This window comes from Anomaloglossus baeobatrachus, chromosome 4, assembly GCF_048569485.1.
Source record: "Anomaloglossus baeobatrachus isolate aAnoBae1 chromosome 4, aAnoBae1.hap1, whole genome shotgun sequence".
Classification (NCBI taxonomy): domain Eukaryota; kingdom Metazoa; phylum Chordata; class Amphibia; order Anura; family Aromobatidae; genus Anomaloglossus; species Anomaloglossus baeobatrachus.
Window position 1 is genome coordinate 309,689,725 of NC_134356.1, and position 21,559 is coordinate 309,711,283.

The 21,559-nt window shown below is 44.7% G+C and overlaps 1 protein-coding gene across 1 annotated transcript in view; it reads left to right on the top strand.

The window, feature by feature from the left end:
- ADAMTS20 (ADAM metallopeptidase with thrombospondin type 1 motif 20) overlaps nucleotides 1–21,559 on the top strand; it is a 322,687-nt gene that overhangs the window by 154,879 nt on the left and 146,249 nt on the right. Inside the window, exons 15-22 of the mRNA XM_075344979.1 lie at nucleotides 90–207; nucleotides 3,476–3,571; nucleotides 4,282–4,448; nucleotides 5,234–5,363; nucleotides 5,547–5,673; nucleotides 7,978–8,188; nucleotides 14,174–14,338; nucleotides 14,521–14,685. Of these exons, the coding sequence (XP_075201094.1) occupies nucleotides 90–207; nucleotides 3,476–3,571; nucleotides 4,282–4,448; nucleotides 5,234–5,363; nucleotides 5,547–5,673; nucleotides 7,978–8,188; nucleotides 14,174–14,338; nucleotides 14,521–14,685 (1,179 nt within the window). The remainder of the gene's footprint in view (nucleotides 1–89; nucleotides 208–3,475; nucleotides 3,572–4,281; nucleotides 4,449–5,233; nucleotides 5,364–5,546; nucleotides 5,674–7,977; nucleotides 8,189–14,173; nucleotides 14,339–14,520; nucleotides 14,686–21,559) is intronic.

The window sequence follows — 21,559 nt, forward strand, 5'->3', positions numbered from 1 at the left end:
ACCAACTATTCTCGTTGGGCATACAGTTCCACGTATTTTAGGTATGTTTATGTGATATTTTCTATATTAAATCAACGTTCTTTTTTTAGCAAGCGGGCTGCGACCATGTTTTAAATTCCAACGCAAGAAAAGATAAATGTGGTGTATGTGGGGGTGATAATTCCTCCTGTAAACCTGTAGAAGGAACCTTTACTAAAGCTCAGTATGGTAAGTAGATCCTTCATTTCCTGCTTAGTTTCTTATATTACAACTGGATTGGCATTAAAATAAAATGTAATTGATAAATGGTATACATTCTGCATCTTTGTTTATTAATAAAAATCTGGCAAAAACAGTCTTGTAGATAGAATGTAATCCTAAGTGCATGAAATCATAAGAGGGAGTAGTATGCAGAAGTGTTCATGTTCCCCACTGTGAATTACCAGGGCAGTACATTTTATTTATGTGGCTATATATAATGTTAAAAGTATTAAAGTTGCTTTCTACTGCTAATTTCACCACCTTTCATTTGTCTTAACTGTTCCTAACTAACACTTTCCTAATATAATTCTGCTACCTACCCTGCTCCTCCTGTAAACTGATCTCTCTATGCCACATGAAAAATTGATATTTTGCTTGGATACTTCCAGTCTGGAATCTGAAATCAGAAAAACTGAGCAGGGCACGTCACTAATGGGGGCGGGGCTGCCTCTCTGGGAATGTCAATAGTGTAGAGCTGTGGAAAAAGAAGCGCAGATAGGGTATTACCCCAATAATGTGGGGTGAGGGGGGGGGAGTACTACTCACCAGATGAAGTTGTGCAAGTCACAACTCCTTTACTCGCATATAAAATGTGATCAAGGCTGCAGCCCCCCGAAGGCAGATAACAGAGAAAAGTAGAGAGGGGTGGTAATGCTGCACCAAAAATCACTAATGAACTTCAGATTAACGTGTCTTTATTATTGGCATAGGTCAATAATAAAGACACGTTAATCTGAAGTTCATTAGTGATTTTTGGTGCAGCATTACCACCCCTCTCTACTTTTCTCTGTTCTCTGGGAATGTCAGCAGTCTGGGCACACATGCCTAGATCATACGTCACTCTCCTCTCAGCATGTGATGTGCTGTTCATTAGATAGTATATCACAGGGTGATATACTAATAATCAGCACATCATAGTGCTTGTCATATCAAAGCACCACACTGTAAAGCGGGCTGAAAAGGGAGTGAAGTGTGATCTTTGCATGCATGCCCAGACTGCTGTCACTCACAGACAGGCAGCCCCGCCACCCCCAGTGATGTGCCATCCTCAGTTTGTCCGATTTCGGTCTCCAGACCAGAAGGATCAAAGTAAAGTTTCAACATTGGAATATACGCGCCGCAGAAAGATCAGCTTACAGGTGCAGAGTAAGTAGCAGATGTATATTTGAATAGTGTTATGAATAGTTAGGACAAATGAAAGGGGGTCACATTAATAGTGGAAAACCTTTCAGCTTCATAAAGGAACTCTACAATGAATTGCAAAATCCTAAAAGCGAAGATGCTGTCCTTTTGACACACTGATATGTCAGGCATTTTTCATCATGAAAGTAATGTCCGTGTGAGAGGTGGTCTGAATACCTTTATAAATGACTTGGTATGCTGACCATCTCTGTACTGACAATTACACATTCTCGAGATAGATCCAGGTCCACCTGGTGGCACCTGCATCTTCTAAACTTTATAGCATATCCAGCATCTGTTTGCCCTGAATTCCTACTTGCTACAAACTTCTTAGTAACCTACCTTTTCTTTTTGTAAGCTGACCGTAGGTATGTCTTAGAGTGTTACCAAATGTCTATATGAGTATCTCTCTCTTGTCCAATATTGGATCGGACACCAAGGATATTTTTTTGATATTTGTTTCCCACCATTTTTAGAAATAACTTGCCTGTTTGCTTGAATTAAAGTAATATGTTATTGGAGGAGTTGTGCTAAAAAAAACAACACAATAGGACCTATTGAATATGTGGTCATCATTTGTCTCTTGCAATCTGCAACCATCTCATTCAGAAAAATTCAAGCCTGTCACCTCTTGTGATTATGTTATTTTTACTTAGGTAGTCAACATTTAGATATGCTTATTATCTTTCTCAAATCTGTTCTTTAAATTTATAAAAATCTGAAATTTCTTGAATTTTATTGTACTTTAGATTTTTATGAATTAAAAAAAAAACAAAAAACAGATTATGACGGTGCTCCTATGAAAGCCAGCCCATGGCTTATTGTACTTCTTGCACTGTTGACGAGATGTAACTACTGACGTCATGCTGATTGACAGCTGCTCCCCGCTGCCTAACTGCTTTGTGTCGGCTGTCAATCAGCATGACATTGGCAGTCACGCCCCATCGACAGAGCAGCCAGGAAGAGGAAAAGTTGCTCTGTTAATGTGGAGCAGCTGAATTGCCATGTTGAACAGGCAGGTAGTTCCTAACTAGTAGTTTTTAGGCTCATAGTAGAAAATAAACAAATAAATTTCCAGAAAAAAAACACTTTAAGGCCAGTTCCACACAACTGAAGCAATTAGCTCAGATCTTAAGAACCAGCAGTTGGACAGGTGCTCCAATGCAAGAATGGTCTATGGTTTACAAATTTGTGAAATTGGCCATATTTGTTTATTTTTCTTTATGGTATTTTCTACCTAAGGCCCCCTTCACATGTCCGTGCATTAAACACATGTGTGTGACGGTCCGTGGTGTAGGTCCGTATGACTGTCCTGTGTGTGTTCTCTGTGTGTAGTTCATGTGCTACTCGTGTTATATCCAGATAGCACATGGACAGCATGAACTTTTATACTTACCTGTCTCCGGCTCTCATACTTGCTTCCGGGTCCACAGTCAGTGCAGTGAACATTCATGAGACATAATGAGCGGGACCTGGAAGCAACAGCAGAGCCAGAGACAGATAAGTATAAAAAAAACATTTAATTTCAGTGAATGTGTCCTTCTGTACGTGTCACACTGATGTCACACGAATCACGTCTGTGTGCAGTCCATGTGACATCTGTGCTACCTGCCAAAAACGCACATATCGCCGTGTGGAGCACACAGTCCATATCAAAACACGGGCGTTTGAGTCAATCCATTGATTTTAATGGGTCTACGTGTGTCCGTGTCTTCGGTACGTGTAGAAGCGGACACCAAACGTACCGGAAACACGGACGTGTGAAGGAGGCCTAACGTATAGTAGATCAGTGGGTCCAGTTCTTGAAATTTCCACCAATTGCTTTTCAGTGAGGGCTAAATTTAAAGTCTATAAACCTGTACAGAGAGGGATGTAGAGGTTCATAGTATTCTAGCCGTTATTGCTACTATGTTGACTTCATTGATAGTGTGTTTCAAGTCATGAATAGCAGTAACTGAATACTTACGACTACAGATTTATAGGGGTTCACCAATGATATAATCCAGGTGTTAGCAACATATAATATCATTTTGTTTTATTTGTTGTTTTCCAGGATATAATATTATTGTGAAAATTCCTGCTGGGGCAACAAACATCGATGTTCATCAGCATAGCTATTCTGGCCGACCAGATGATGACAACTACCTGGGTAAGTATATGAAAACATTGGTCATTGTTCATTAATCTATATAGCAAAGCTGCAGTTCTTAAGCCTGCTTTACATGTTACGATTTCGCATACGATATCGTATGCGATCGTAACCGCCCCTATCGTATGTGTGGCATGTTCAATTTGTTGAATGTGTCGCACAAACGATTAACCCCCGTCACACGTACTTACCCGTCCATACGACCTCGATGTGGGCAGCGAACGTCCACTTCCTGGAGTGGGAGGGACGTTCGGCGTCACATCGACGTCACGCGGCAGCCGGCCAATAGAAGCGGAGGGGCGGAGATGAGCGGGACGTAAACATCCCGCCCACTTTTTTCCTTCCGCATTGCCGGCTGGAGCCGCGGGACACCGGTAAGATCTGTTCAATGTTCCCGGGGTGTCACACACTGCGATGTGTGCTGCCTCGGGAACATTGAACAACCCGACGTGCAATTCTTCAGGATTCAATGACGTGTATGTGATGAATGTTTTAACATTCAATCGCATTCGCACGTAGATGTTACATGCTACAATGTAACTTACGATTCCAGATGTGCGTCACTTACGACATGACCCCGCCGACACATCGTAAGATATATTGCAGCGTGTAAAGTGGGCTTTAGTAAAGCTAATTATATGCAATCATTCGCAAACCTAGTTTATACAGTTATGTTACCATATCTAACATATCTTCGTGCTTTATTTCAGCGCTGTCAGATGGTCAAGGGAATTTTGTTCTTAATGGAAATTTTGTAGTGAGCAGGTTTAAAAGAGAAATCAATACCAGAGGTGCTGTATTGGAATATAGTGGTTCGGACAATGTAATAGAAAGACTAAATTGCACAGACCGTCTGGAAGAAGATTTAATTCTTCAGGTAACTAATAAATTAGGAACTGCGGTTTGTCCTTTCCTCAGTCTAACTCTTGGGCCGCTATAATTTCTGGTGCATTTTACACCAGTGAAATTTTGTTGTAAAATGTAGCACAATTTGAAATATGAATTTTTGTAAACGTGACCCATTGAGTATACCATCTTAATTGGTTTAATCCAGATTTAAAGATATTTTTAGAATTCTTAAAAACATGCTGCGTAAAATACATGTAAAACAGATATTTTCTGCCTGTTGAAACATAATACATAGCATGATATTAAAATTATTTACAAAATTTTGCTTAGAAAATACCATTCAGGAAGTTAAGGGTTCTGCTGGAGATATTTAGCTTCTGGAGGGGTTTGGAAAGGGTCATCCTTTCCTTTCTTTTGTATATTTTCACCTCCGAAGGAACTGGTCCAATCTTCATCTTCCCTCTTTCTGGATTACAGGTGATGAAAACTGGTGCTATAATGACGAGGGAAAAGGGAGAAAAGGACTCTTTCCAAGTCCAATAGAGCCCTTAAGCTTGTGAGTGTACTAATACCAAGAAAACTTTCTTCTAAAGTTTCCAGTGTGTTATGCTATGCGGCACATGTTTTGACTAGATTTGTCAAGGCAGACATATCTTTCTTAATCTAATCATTTTCATCGTATTATAGAAATGTATAGAGATTACTCAGATGACTACACATATGTTTTATTGTATTCATTGCTGTAATGTTTAGTGGTATAGTTTAACTTTACATCAAATATTTACTATTGTTATTGAATCAATCTGGTTCCAGATTTTATGTGTTGGAAATTTATACAATCCAGATGTTCGGTATACATTCAATATTCCTATTGAGGATAAAGTCAACCAATTTTCTTGGGGCAAGTATGGGCCATGGCAGGACTGCAACAAGATGTGTCAAGGTAAGTTTTTCTTTTTAACATAGTGAAAGCTATTAATAGCTAAAGACTAACATCTTTTTTTCTTTCATATTAAAAGATTTTACTTTTAGATTAATATTATACAAAAGTTAGAAATTAGAATGCCTTGGTCTTCTTGAAGTTTAGTATTAATGAAATGTTTGTGGTTTGTGTTGAATGTTATAGGTGTTCGGAAAAGAAAAGTAACCTGCCAACGTAAAAGTGACCAAGCTGTTGTCTCTGATCAAAAATGTGAATATTTGTCTCGACCAGAGCCAATTACTGAATTGTGTAATACAGACTGTCAGCTAAGGTAAATGTAAATTGTATGCAAATAAATGTATATTATATGTACTGTGTTTCCCCAAAAATAAGACATCCCCCGAAAATAAGACCTAGCAGGAGTTTTCTTCAAGGCCTATATATGAGATATCCCCTGAAAATAAGACTTAGTCGCGGTTCAATACTGAAGTGTCCATGTAGCTAAAAAAGTTAAAGAATACTGCAGGACACTTCATTATAGAAAGCAGACACCCCCAAAGAAGAGTGAAGACCCCGCGATCATACTCACCAGACGCCAACCGGGAGCATTGGAACGCATCAAGGACCTGGGGTGGAACACACACATCAGATCACCCACACATCAGATCACACACACACACTCACCATATCCAGCAATATCGATTGATTCTCGGTGGCTTAAGGACCTGTGACACTGTGTACTGTGCAGTGGAGCATCCAGGACCTGCGGTGGAACACATCATAGAGACAAGAGAGCAGAGTCCCCTGCTAGCCGGAAGCAAGTGGTATCACTGGTTGCAGTGAGTGTATGCACACGCGATTGTATGTGCAATATGTGGTGTGTGTGTGTGTGTGTGTGTGTGTGTGTGTGTGTATATGTGTATGCATGCCATCTGATGTGTGAGTGTGTTTGATTTGATGTGTGTGTCGGCCAGAAGCAGGGGAGGATGGCATGCAGCATACCTGCTGGGAGCACCAAGCACCCGCCAAGGATTGCAGGAGGACCTGGGAGCCATCTGGGGGTCTGGTAAGTATGACGATCCTGTGAAGGGGGATCTGCATTTTTTGGGGGGTAAACTTACCCCAAACTATGTCTCCCTGAAAATAAGCCCTCCTCCGAAAATAAGACCTAGTGCTTTTTTCAGGGGGAAAAAAAAATATGAGACAATGTCTTTTTTTCGGGGAAACACAATGTATAAAGATAAGGAAAAAAGTTACAGCCGCACGCTGAAATGCAAAGCTTTTCACTACCAAAAAGGATCTAATAAAAATGTGAAATGTTTTGCATAACAAAATCGCCATTTTCATTCCTGCCCAGTAGTCACATTATAGCATATCTCATTATACTGGGTTTTACTCTTCCTTTCCGCCTGGGTTTTAAAAAACAAAGGAAAAAAAAAACTACATATCTTGGCGAATCTAGACCCACTACTAAAAAATAAAAGCACCTATGACTAACGGGGGAGGGGGGTTGGCTGCATAGTCGGTCAAATGGACATGACCCCATATGAAATACAAAAAAGACAAAAAACAAAGTCTAACAGCACTCCATGTGAACAGGTGCATATCTATTCATGATATATTATGAAAAAAGAGTTGCAGCCGCATACTGAAATGCCAAAGCTATCAACTACCAAAAAAGATCTAATAAAAATTTGGCCATTTTCATACCTGCTCAGTAGCCACGTCACGGCAATCTTTCTCGCTCTCTATATTTTTTATATATATATATATATATATATATATATATATATATATATATATATATATATATATATATATATATATATATATATATATATATATATATATATATATATATACACACACTCATTTGATATAATTTACAGAATTTTAACCCCTTAAGAATACAGCCATTTTCTTTTTCTAAGAACCATGATGGGTTTTTTTACACCATTCATACTCCTCACACATCATGCCTTCTCCCCGTATGATTTCCTCATGCATTTACTTCCCTCTGACCCCCATGCTGTCTCTTCAAATATCAACCTCGACACGCTCACCATACTGTTCTGTCACACATTCCCCTCCCATTCTTTTTCCGCACAATTTCTCCATCCATATATTATCTCTTCGGGCTCCACCTCTCCCCTCTATGTTGTCACCTCACATTGCTGTGCATATTAATAAAACTTTTGTTTATTCAGCTGTATTTGAGCACTTATCGTACTGACATTCACATAAAGCGGCACAGGAGAGTGACATCAAAAGCACGATCAGCTGACCAGATCACGTTGCTGATGTTGCCCTGACCCAAAAGTGCTGCACTGATGGCACTCCTCTGCCTGCTGCGCTCAGTGACAAATGCCCCGCCTCCCCCCCCGCTAGATGCACGACTGCTTTATGCTGTTTTTGCTATAACAAATGAAAAGATACTTTTCATTACTTTTTTTTTATTCGATTTTAGTTCTGCGATGACTGTTTTCCACTATAACTCATTTACCTATTTTTTTTTTTTAGGAAATCCTTGCTTTTTCTTAAGCTAACAGTTATTGTATGAATTTGTGTTTTTTTTTATTAATGAGAAACAAGAGAACATGAATAAATGTGTATTTTTGTCCAATGGTTTCTAAAGGTGGTATGTTACTGGCAAAGGTGAATGTTCATCACAGTGTGGACCAGGACATCGGTCTCTTGATGTGCGCTGTATAAAATATTCTTCTCTAAGGGGTCTTACCACACCTGTGGAAGATACATTTTGCATGAATCAACCAAAGCCTCCAATCCGGGAATCTTGCCATGGAAACTGTCTTTCAGCCAGCTGGCGATATTCAGAATGGACCCAGGTAAGCAAGCTTTTGTCATATAGTTTTGCATAGTAGTTTATAACAAAAAAAGTATGCTACAAAGCATTCGGTAGGTAAAAAGTAGACAACAATGCAATATAACATATAGCACCGTACCCATGCAAAAGCTAGGCCTGATTCAATGTACATAATTTTTTGTTGCCTTTTTAGCTTATTTACCATAATATACAGTAGCCATCTCCACCCTCCCCTCTTCTTTGATTAACAGCTCTGGTTTCATAGAGCCGGAGAAGGGAGTTGATAGATGCAAAACAAGCAGGTGGGAGGGTTTATTTTAATGTTAGCCCTGCCATGATGCACTGAGCTCCTGTACTTAGTTTAAACAGTAATTTTATGCTGACAGAGTCCCTCTGTAATGTTATATGGACATCAGACATTACATTATCCACTTCATGATATCTATCGTACATATACACCGTGTTCCTGCAAACCACTGTACGTGTTAGGCGCTACGATCATATCGGCTCACAAGTGTAGTAACGCCCTCGATCATTGTTCCAATCAGCACAACAGGCTTTCAGTCGTATCATGCCAATGATCTCCACCGTAATCCCTGGCCAAATAATGGCCTCAGGGTCACCCATGTATGGTGGCCTGTGAGGTACTATCTTAAGCAGGAGCACACGCCTCCTTTCTAGCTGCGAGTCACTGATCTAATGCCCTGTAATGTAAAAACTTGAGATCAGCGATCAGACCAAAGAAAGTTGATGTCCCATCCTGGGACTAGGTAAAAGTTTCCAAAAAATAAAAAAAAATTGTAACGATGTAAAAAAAAAAAAAAAATAGATCACAAAATAACCCCCCCCCCCCAAAATAAAAATAATATATAGAAATACATAATTTCAGAAATACCTGCTTTATAAAACTATCACACTAGTTAACCCCTTTAATCAACACCATAAAAAAAAAGACTGACAAAAAGCGTTGCTTTTTCATCACACTGCCGCAAAGAAAAGTGAAATAAAATGTGTCATAAAGTTGCATGAAAGTAAAAAGGGTATCGCTGAAAATGTCATCTTGTCCTGCAAAAAATAAGCCCCTACTCAGCTTCATCCACGGAAAAATAAAAAAAGCTATAGCTCTTACAATATAGCGATGCAAAACCAATTATTTTTTCTATAAAAGAAAATGTATTATGTAAAAGCTGTAAAACATAAAAAAAACCCATAAATATGGTATCACTGTAATCGTACTGACCTGAAGAAGAGTAATGTCGTTTAATCACCTATACCACACAGTGAACAATGTATAAAAAAAAAAAAAAAAAAAATTTAAGCCTGCTGTTTATTTGTTCATTTTTCCTCCCAGAGGTTTGGCTCACATTTATCCCATGCTCTATGCTGAGCGCTTACACCAAGGTTTACCTGTAAATCTCTGAAATACGTGATTCAGACAGGAATCCCTACAATGAAGCCAATAGAGTCACCTTGTACTCAGTCTGCCTTGTGCTCCGGCGCTGACTGTCTTTTTAGTGGTGCGTAAAAGCGCGGTTCACTACAGTTTTGTGCTCTTCTGGAAAGGACGGCGCTGAACAGTCCAGTGCAGCTCTGCTGCCTAATTATAATGAATGGATCCCTTGGGGGTATTACCTGAATCAAATCATTCAGAGACTTAGATGGAAACCCCGATGTAGGTGCTCAGTATAGAGCATAGGATAACTGTGATCCAAAATTTTATGTAAAATGTTCCCAATAACAGCTTCAATTCAGTCCACAAAAAAAAAAATCCCCCTCAGGTCCATCATCTGTAAAGGGGTCTTTCACGTTACTTGTAGCGCAAAGGCTCTGGAAAAGTGCTATGGTTCCCCCCCCAAACAGAAGTCCAGCACAATCTGAGCTCCCAAATCCAAATGCCCTTCTCCCTTCTGAACTCTACTGTGCGGCTAAATTACATATAACGTATGCGTGTTTGGCATACCTGTAGTGGTGAAGCATGCTTTATTTACGGGGTGCATTTCTCCAGAATCACAATGTATGAGGGCTACAATGTATGGGCACTTCAATGTACCAGACACTACAAGGGCAGATTTCAAATTTTCACTCAGCAACTTCCAATGCTGCTTGATTCTGGAAAGCACCTATGGTGTCAAAATCGCCAGTACACCTATAGATAAATTCCTAGAGGGCTGTAACTTCCGAGATGGGTTACTTGAGGGGTGATTCTGTTCTTCTGGAACACTGGGGAGTGTTTTTTTTAAAAAAATATATATCTGTATGTGATCTATCTATCATTATCTGTTTATATGTTTGGATTTGATTACTTTATTATTTCTGACAGCTAGCAAGAATGAACAGAGCATATTCTGATGTTAAAAACGCATTGCATACAGATGGTATACACGTCATATAGATGCTAGGCAAGAAAAAAACTCCATACTCGCATAGCACTTCAATGCTTACACAATAACATACGCATGTCGTTTGTCCCACTTTTCGGGTTGAGTATTGGAGTGATTATTTATATTCTAGTGGGAGTGAGGCCTAAAAGGCATAAAAATTAAGGGTTTGAAAAATGCAAAATTTTCTCCAAATTTCCACATTTTCACAAATAAAGGCAAAAAATATAATCCTACATTTACCACTAACAGGAAGTACAATATGTCATGAAAAAACACTCAGAATCATTGGAATAATAATAATATTTATTAATTTATATAGCACTATTAATTCCACAGCGCTTTACATACACTGTCCCCATTGGGACTCACAATCTAGAGTCCCTATGTTTTTGGAGTGTGGGAGGAAACCAGAGAACCCGGAGGAAACCCACGCAAACATGGGGAGAACAGACAAACTCCTTGAAGATGGTGTCCTTGGTGGGCTTTGAACCCAGGACCCCAGGGCTGCAAGACTGCAGTGCTAACCACTGAGCCACTGTCTTTTGACGCACACCAGAGTTATTACCTCGTACAGTGACACTGGTCAGATTTGAAAAAATTGGCCTGGTCAGGAAGGTGATAACAGGCTGGAAGCGAAGGGGTTAAAGCATTTTCATGTAAAATGCATTAGCATCTGTTTGGGTGCATTCACATTGATTATAATTTTATGCCATGAAAAATCCAGCACTTAATGTGCATAAACAACATGATTCTGATATGGATTTAGTTGCTTATTTTACGCTAAATTAGCATGGCTTTCAACTTTTGCAATGCAAACTGATAAATCTGTGGCATTCCCAAGGCAATTCTATTACAAACGTGTGTGTGTGCAATAAAAGGGAACCAAACATCAGGATTTTCGTGTATAAGGTGCAGCCAGTGCAGTACTGGCACTATCAGGCACAGGCTGTACATACCATTAGTGGGCAGCTTGCATGTTTAGGCTGTGAAATCCAAGTTTATAAAGTTTGAAAATTCATCATCTTTTTGATTGACGTGTGCACCTCTGCTGCTAATGTCCGGGCGGGTTATGCACGTGGATTCCCGCCCCCCCGCCGTCTGTTCCTCCCTCCCTCTGGCTGTATGTAAATTTCTAATCTTCTGTTACAAGGCGTCGGAGTTAGCGCCTGCGCATAGTGCTCATCTCCAGCGCCGTGTTTCTGAAGCCCACAGTATTATTGTGCATGAGAGGGCGGCACCTGCGCCCTCGCTTCTTCAGATCTGTTGTGACCGTGGGAGCGCGCGCGGTGTCACAACAGGACTGGAGAACAGCTGATCTTACCGATTAGCTGCAGGAGACGATATCGTAGCAGACATCTGCTGCAGCGAATCGGGGTAAGATCAGCTGTTCTCCAGTCCTGTTGTGACACCGCGCGCGCTCCCGCGGTCACAACAGATCTGAAGACGCGAGGGCGCATGCGCCGCCCTCTCATGCACAGTAATACTGTGGGCTTCAGAAACACGGCGCCGGAGGTGAGCGCTATGCGCAGGCGCTAACTACGTGTAATGCCTGATTGGAGCCACAGACTCAGACTGGCTGTAAGGGGAGTCTAGAGAAAAGCCACTCAAAAAGCAGGACCCCAAGAACTCTGCAACCCTTTAACCCCTATACAGGGATTTGGAATTACACAGAGCTCCAGAGATCACTACCTGTGGTAGACTGTAGTCCGTGGTCGTCAGGCAGGGTCAAAAACCAGGAGATGCAAAACAGGAACCGAATTGGCAGGCAAGGGCGTAGTGAGGAGACAAAGCAGAGGTCAAATCCGGAACTGGCAGCAAGGTACAAAAACGACAGGCAGGAGGGTAGTCAAAAAACAAGCAAAGGTCAGCGCACAGGAATCAACATACAAACAGCACATGAGCCAGGAGTACAGACCTATCTCTGGCAGTGGTCATGTGACTGGAGGGGGAATAAGAAGGGTGTGGTGTCTTCCCATTGGCTGTAGGTGAATGTTGGCAACTTCAGCTGGAAGACACACACGCCACCTACAGTCAGCCAGTGGTACTGTAGGTTCCAGGGAAACCCAGCCTAGTGGAGGAGCGGAGCTTGTGCTCCGCAGAGCCACGGGCACCGACTCCTCTCCCATCACCAGCACTATCCATGGTGGGAACATGGCGTCGTCTGGCGATCGGAGCAGAAGTTGCAGGAGCGGGCTCCGGTGGGGACGTGACAGTCCGACACCGTGTAACAGAAGATTAGAAATTTACATACAGCCAGAGGGAGGGAGGAACAGGCGGCGGCAAGAGGGGGGGGGGGGGTTAGAGAATCCACGTGCATAACCCGCCCGGACATGCACTACTGCACTGGCTGCACCTTATACACGAAAATCCTGATGTTTGGTTCCCTTTAAATTCCTGTCTATGTGAATGCACATGATCACCATGCGAAAAAGGTTTAACAGCTCAGATTTGTTTTTACAGAAAACTGTATAATCAATTTTCTATTGTGATCAATGCAGATTGTGATGCTGACATAGAAGGGAGGCTTATACTGAATGGCTCCCACAACTTTTGGTAGGCCATAAAAAAACACCACGCTTGGTGTTGAGATTTTGAAGAGATTTTAAAGAAAACACTCTTCCTTCATCAGCACTTTGGCCATGCAAAAAGGGTTATACATTTGGGATCTATAGGCCCCGTTACACACAACGACATAGCTAACGAGATGTCGCTGGGGTCACGGAATTTTTGACGCACATCCGGCCTCATTAGCGTCGTCGTTGCGTGTGACACCTACGAGCAACCGCTAACGATCCCAAATACTCACCAAATCGTTGATTGTTGACACGTTGTTCATTTTCAAAATATCGTTGCTCGTGCTGGACGCAGGTTGTTCGTCATTCCTGAGGCAGCACACATCTCTACGTGTGACACCCCGGGAATGACGAACAACAGCGTTCTTGCATCCTCCGGCAACTAGGTGGGAGTGATGTTCATGCGGCTGCTCTCCGCCCCTCCGCCTCTCCACTTCTATTGGTGGCCTGCTGTTTTGACGTCGCTGTGATGCTGCATGAACCGCCCCCTTAAAAAAGAGGTTGTTCGCCGGCAACAGCGACGTCGTTACAAAGGTAAGTTCACGTGACGCGTACCTGCAATATTGTTTGCCACGGGCAGCGTTTTGCCGTGACGCACAAACGACGGGGGGCGGGTGCGATCGCTAGTGACATTGCTAGCGATGTCACAGCGTGTAAAGCGGCCTTTAGTTTTGGCTAAATAAGTATAATTCACAAGTGCCCTCCAGTGGGATAGTTATGAGATCCAGTTTATTTGTCTCATTTGACCACTGTATTATTCATTACTTTAACAATTCTCTTCATATCAAGCCACATGGGTGACTAGCCAGGTAGGTCCCACTCTCATTCATTGTGAGGTCACTATCTTGTGTGTGTATAAAAAGAGACCTGTCACTCAAGGGGAGTGTGTTGGGAGAGGCTGCCGGGGACTTACCTATACAGCAAGTCACAACTGTGGCTTAGTCCCTTGATGGCTTTTTATGTTTAATATGTCATTGAATGGTAATGCAGCATTATGTCATTCATGAGCGTGATATAAAATCCTGAATACGTTTTCTTGTGTGTAAATGGCAGTGCACTCAGAGCTGTGGAAGGGGAGTGCAGACACGAGAAGCTTATTGTATTAACAACTTTGGTCATCGTTTGGCTGATCGAGAATGTAGTGAAGAGCAAAAAGTGGTCACCCGGAGCTGTAATGAACACTCGTGCCCTGCTTGGACTACCAGTGAGTGGAGTGAGGTAATTAGTCTGGCTCACTATTTTACTATCATTAGTATTGTGCTGTCTAAAATTAGTTTTGGCTGAATTTACATTGTAGTAACTGATACATGTGTCAAGTAGTAATGCAGCCATACTGCTGTAACCATACATTTTGTGTCACTTACTGTATTCCACTTTTTTTTCTTTTGCTATTTCATCAGTGTTTTGTGACATGTGGAAAAGGCATAAGGCGTCGACACGTAACATGCATATTGAATGAAGAACACGTGAAGGAGGATTATTGTAATTCAGACATTAAACCTGAGGCAGTCATGTCTTGTGAGCTTCAGGAGTGTTCTCATTGGCATGTCGGACCTTGGGGACAAGTAAGTGTAAATACATCTGTGCTAGTATTTTAAATAGAAACAGTATATTTAATGAAGTTCAGTATTGAAAGTGGCATTAATATATATACTGTACAATTTCAATATATTTTTTGCCATAATTGAATAAAATATGAACCTATAAATACATAATATATTGGAATATATTGTATATTTCTTTGAAAATGAGCCTTCATCCAAACTTAAAAGTACTGTATGTCTAGAGCAATGCAAAAGACAAGGAGGACGAAGAAGCAGTACTGCTACAGAATGTTCTAGTGAAAAAGCAAGAAAGCGAGAGGGTTAAGGAGCAGCAAAAAGAAATATGTGATTGACTTAGTATAAAGCACAGGAAGAAAAACACACATTCAGCAAGCTTTTCAAAATTAGCTATGTGTTCATTATTTCTATCCATTATATGCCTCGAATCCTGCATTTTTCAACAGTTTAACCCTTTGCAGCCTGTCATTTTATAGTGCTGTATGAGCTAGGGGAAAGAGACTAGCTGTAATGATGTCTCCTATACATTGTACACACAAACATGAGAAAATTGAAGTGCTTGAAAATCCTTCAAAATCCAAAAATATGGCGCTTATCTCCAGATATATTATAACAGAAGCCGTTTTATTTGACTATTGTAAAATATTACAATGCGTTTCGGCTAAAAATCCGAAAAGTGTTGTAATATTTTATAATCGCCAAATAAAACTTCTGTGCTTGTCATCATACAAGTGATGGTTAATGTTTTGCTCTCCTGCCTGTGACTGGTTCTGCTGAGATTTCCTGTTTGATCTGACTCCTTGTTACCGTGCCCTGACCTGTCCCAGTCCCTGACTTCCCACTCCTGTCAGTTGTTTACCCATCCTGGTTCATCCTCCTTCCCTTGATCTTGATCTTCCCCCTACAGTGACTTGACTTCCCAGCTTGACCCTTACTGTTTCTACTCTATTCCCCCCTGGTGGTTCACCTGTGAAGTGCCTGCTGAGGTTACTCTGCTGTACTTCAGCCTCCTTTCTGTTAAAGTGTTACTTTGACTCTCCACTAATCTGCTGCCACCTAGTGGGGAATACGCTGTACTATGTTTTACCAGCCCTTTGTCACCACAATGGTATTAATAAAAATGTTGCTTCAACCCGCAAAGCCCTCACACAGCGCTTAACCAAAAAATGTAAGTATTACAAGTTTTGGAAAATAGAGACACAATCCAAAAACATTTTTTTTTTTTCCTTTCAAATTTTAGATTTTTTTTTCCACTATTAAAATAATGAAAAAAACTGGACAAATGTGGTTTCAACATAATCATACTGCAAAGCAAGAGCTCTGATTTAGCTTTGAGAGGCCTCTAACTTTTCTTTTGGAGAGTGATGTGACGGTGAAAAGAAGACTTACAGGCATACAGCTAAATTAGATCTCTTGCTTTGCACTGAGGAGAGGTGACACCCTGAAACGTGTCTGCAAATGAAGATTCTGGCTTGGCATTTATCCTACATCATGTGTCAAGGCTCATTAAAGGATTTTTATTGACTTTTAGGATTGCTACTTCCAGTAGGAGAAGTTCTCCTCTCTGAAGAGACAACTTGCATATTTAATTTCCCAGAGGAGCACTGCATGGCCTATCTGTCTACACCGACATGACAGACATGTCACTCTCCTAAGGAGAGACATTGCCCCTTGGTCCTTAAACAAGGAAAAAATTTCACCTTTCAGAAGCTATGACAGTTTTCTCAGGGAACTTAGAAAAAGCAACTGTGTGAACATATTAAAATGTATTAGGACTCTTTCACACGTCAGTGATTCTTGTACGTATGTGCTACTTTTTATACGTACCAGAATCACGGACATACGCAGACCCATTATAATCAATGTGTCTGCGACACATCAGTGATTTTTCACTGACCGTGTCTCTGTGTGGCATACACGCGTGTCCGTGTGCTCCGCAAGGAGACCTGTCCGTTTTTTTCTGGCATCACTGATGTCTCATGGACCACACAGTGGTGTGGTCCGTGAAACACGTACCAGAAAAACAGATATTGAAAATAAAAAGCATTTTTAACTCCCTTTTCTTTGTCGCTCCATTGGGAGACCCAGACAATTGGGTGTATAGCTTCTGCCTCCGGAGGCCACACAAAGTATTACACTTTAAAAAGTGTAACCCCTCCCCTCTGCTATACACCCTCCCGTGCATCACGGGCTCATCAGTTTTATGCTTTGTGTTGAAGGAGGCACACATGCACTCATGCTCCCATTTTAGTCAGCAGCAGCTGCTGATTTTATCGGATGGAAGAAAAGAGGGCCCCTCACAGGGCCCCCGGCATGCTCCCTTCTCACCCCACTGAGTCGGCGGTGTTGTTAAGGTTGAGGTACCCATTGCGGGTACACAGGCAGGAGCCACATGCCGTTTTCCTTCCCCATCCCTTAGGGGCTCTGGGAGAAGTGGGATCCTTTCCGGTCATCCAGGCACTGGGACCGGGCTCCCTCCGCAGCCCCTGAGGGAATCTGACGGACAGGAGACTGAGTATCATCAGGGACAGGGCCCTGCATCTACAGGTACTCTGTGTCCCCTTGGGGACGGTGCATAGAGCACCTGGACCTCAGACGCTGCAGTGACTGCAGTGATTGGTATGACGCCGGGACTACCGCGCCGACCGCGCCTGCTTGCCGGCCGCGGTTTTAACTTTAGTCCCCGGCTTTTGCGGCCTAGTGCCTTAAACTCCCGCCCCCGGCCCTGCCAGTCAGGGGGTAGGGCGGGACGGTCGGTCGGACGCCGACAGTGAGGGCTGGAGCACACTTGGCTGTCCTCCGCCCCCCTCACTATTCACTCTATGGCACAGATCCCCGCACAGGTACTCAGTGTCCCCTTAGGGACGGTGCATGGAGCACCTTGGACTTAAGCGATTACGGGGTTGGTACGGGACTACCGCGCTGACCGTGCCTGCTGGCCGGCCGCGGTTTTCAACTTTAGCCCCCGGCTTTTGCGGCCTAGTGCCTTAAACTCCCGCCCCCGGACCTGCCAGTCAGGGGGAAGGGCGGGACGGTCGGGCTGACGCCGACAGTGAGGGCTGGAGCAGACTGGGCTGTCCTCCGCCCCCCTCACTAATCACTCTACGGCACAGATCCCCGCACAGGTACTCAGTGTCCCCTCGGGGACGGTGCATGGAGCACCTTGGCCTCAGACTTGGCGGCGACTGCGGGGGTAGTACGGGACTACCGCGCCGACCGCGCCTGCTGGCCGGCCGAGGTTTTTAACTTTAGCCCCCGGCTTTTGCGGCCTAGTGCCTTAAACTCCCGCCCCCGGACCTGCCAGTCAGGGGGAGGGGCGGGACGGTCGGTCTGACGCCGACAGTGAGGGCTGGAGCACACTTGGCTGTCCTCCGCCCCCCTCACTTTTCACTCCGGGACTCCAGATTCCCGCACTTTTGGGGTTACGCCCACGGCCCCCTCTTCCCCTGTAAACGCCGACAGCCATGTTTTTAAGCAGCACACACTGCTTGAGCGGTCGGTAAGCCAGGTGGCTTCTTCCCATCTGGCTGGGCCACCTAGAGTGCTGAACTGTATATATATATATATATATATATATATATATATAATATTGTATGCATTTTCACAGTTCGGCGGTACATACTCAGTGATCACTGTGAACATTGCTCGGGCCATGTGGCACTCGCTCAGCCGGAGCCTGGGGCACTGGTTGGACTCGGCCCGGGTAGAACCGCCGGCGTCCCCTGTCCAGACGGCAGGGACAGAGTTTGCAGCTTTTGCTGAAAAACTCTCTGAGTCACTTTCACAATCCAGGGCTCAGTCTATGGACATATGGTCTTCTAAGATACTAGAAGCTTGCAGCCCAGACCGGCCCCTTACACAGGCCCCGGGCACTGCGGGATCGCTCACAGGCCCCGCTCGGTCCGCGACGCAGCGGGCTCCTGGGGGGACCTCTAGTTATTACGTGGGGGACTCCGGCACGGACTGCAGTCCCAGACCGGCTAAGCGGGCTTGCTTAGAATCTTCCCCAACTTCATCAAGAGTCTCAGCTTGAGGACTCTCTAGAGGATGAGGCGGAGGTCGCAGCCCAGGACTCTGTCCGGACGTGGCTCTCAATGCTTCAGAGATGCTGTCCAGAAGCACAGGGCTTTCCCGGACAAGCGTTTTTACTAAACGCATTAATAACACACGTTATCCCTTCCCCTCTGACGTGGTTAAGGGTTGGGCTCAGTGTTCCAAGGTGGCCCTCCAGTCTCTAGACGGGCGGCTAGATCCGTAGTAGCAGTGGCTGACGGTTCAACGCTCAAGAATGCCACGGACAGGCAGATAGAGCTCCTAATGAAATCCATCTATGAAGCCATAGGCGCGTCCGTTGCCCCAGCCTTTGCAGCAGTGTGGGCACTCCAGGCTATCTCAGCTGCTCTGTCTGAGATTAATGCGGTCATACTCTGCTCCGCAATTAGCGTCTTCGACGTCCCAGGCGTCGGTATTTTCATCCTACGCCATGAATGCTGTCCTGGACTCGGCTTGCCGTACAGCGGTAGCATCCGCCAATCCGGTGGCAGTCCGCAGGGCCATGTGGCTACGAGAATGGAAGGCAGTCTCTGCTTCCAAGAAGCTCTTGTCCGGTTTGCCATTTTCTGGCGACCGATTGTTTGGCGCACAATTGGATGAATCGATTGAGCATTCCAAAGGAATGGACTCGTGCTTACCCAGCCCATACCAAAGAGACCTTAGCACCCTCAGCTAGGTCCCCATCTCATCATCCAACTGGCCACAGAAGAGCCAGAGAAACTCTTCTGCATGGCGGTCCAGGTCAGGGGAGCGGTCTCCACATGTCCAAGACCGTTGGATGAGAGACATTCTGTCTCACGGTTACAGGATAGAGCTCAGTTCTCGTCCTCCGACTCGTTTCTTCACAACATCTCCGCCCTCCGAGCGAGCTGATGCACGTTTTCAGGCGGTGAACACTCTGAAGGCAGGAGGAGTTGCGTTACCCGTTCCCCTTCAAGAACGTAGTCGCGGTTTTTACTCCAACTTGTTCGTGGTACCAAGAAAGGACGGATCATTCCGCCCCGTTCTGGACTTCACACTGCTCAACAGACATGTGAGAACCTGACGGTTCCGGATAGAATCTCTCCGCTTTGTCATCGCCTCGATGACACAAGGAGACTTCCTAGCATCAATCGACATCAGGGATGCTTATCTCCATGTGCCGATTGCACCAGAGCATCAACGTTTCCTGCGTTTCGCCATCGGGGACGAACACCTTCAGTTCGGGGCACTGCCTTCGGCATGGAAACAGCCCCACGGGTCTTCACCAAGGTCGTGGCAGCAGTGGTGGCGGTCCTACACTCTCAGGGCCACTCGGTGATCACTTACCTAGACGATCTTCTAGTCAAGACACCCTCCTGGGTGGCATGTCAACACAACCTGACCATTGCTCTGGAGACTCTCCAGGGGTTCGGGTGGATCATCAAATTTCTAAGGTCAAAACTGACACCGACCCAATCACTGACTTACCTCGGGATGGAGTTTCATACTCTCTCAGCGATAGTGAAGCTTCCGCTGCATAATCAGCGTTCACTACAGACAGGGGTGCACTCTCTCCTTCGGGCCCAGTCACACCCCTTGAGGCGCCTCATGCACTTTCTAAGGAAGATGGTGGCAGCAAGGGAGGCAGTTCCCTTGCGCAGTTTCGTCTGCGTCCGCTTCTATCGGACACCATAAATGGGACAGGAGGTCGACGTCCCTAGACAAGAACGTCTCTCTTTCTTTCCACTTCCTGGGCGAAGGGAAAATCCTTCCGGCCCCCAGCCGGGGCTGTGGTCACGACGGACGCGAGTCGGTCAGGGTGGGGAGCGGTCTTCCTCCACCACTCGGCTCAGAGAGCCTGGACTCCGACAGAGTCCTCCCTTCAGATCAATGTTCTGGAGATAAGGGCAGTGTATCTAGCCCTAAAGGCGTTCCAGCGGTGGCTGGAGGGCAGACAGATCCGAATTCAGTTGGACATCGCCACGGCGGTTGCGTGCATCAACCACCAGGGCGGCACACGCAGTCGTCAAGCCTTCCGAGAAGTTCGGCGGATTCTGCTGTGGGCGGAAGCCACAGCCTACACCATCTCCGCAGTTCACATCCAGGGCGTAGAAAACTGGGAAGCAGATTTTCTCAGTCGCCAGGGCATGGACGCAGGGGAATGGTCTCTTCACCCGGACGTGTTTCTAGAGATCTGTTGCCGCTGGGGAACGCCGGACGTCGATCTAATGGCGTCTCGGCACAACAACAAAGTCCCGGCATACATGGCTCGGTCCACGGATCACAGAGCTCTCGCGGCAGACGCGCTACTTCAGGACTGGTCGCAGTTTCGACTGCCTTATGTATTTCCTCCTCTGGCACTACTGCCCAGAGTGTTACGCAAGATCAGGTCAGACTGTCGCCGCGCCATCCTCGTCGCCCAGACTGGCCGAGGTGATCGTGGTACCCGGATCTGTGGCACCTCACGGTGGGTCAACCGTGGGCACTCCCAGACCGACCAGACTTGCTGTCTCAAGGGCCATTTTTCCTTCTGAATTCTGCGGCCCTAAACCTGACTGTGTGGCCATTGAGTCCTGGCTCCTAGCGTCATCAGGGATATCTCCAGACGTCATTGCCATCATGAGACAGGCCAGGAAACCAACGTCCGCCAAGATCTATCACAGGACTTGGAGGATCTTCTTATCCTGGTGCTCTGACTCAGGGTTTACTCCCTGGCCGTTTGCCTTGCCCACTTTTCTTCTTTCCTTCAATCTGGAATGGACAAGGGCTTGTCTCTCGGCTCTCTCAAGGGACAAGTATCGGCGCTTTCCGTGTTTTTTCAAAAGCGTCTAGCCAGGCTTCCGCAGGTCCGCACGTTCCTGCA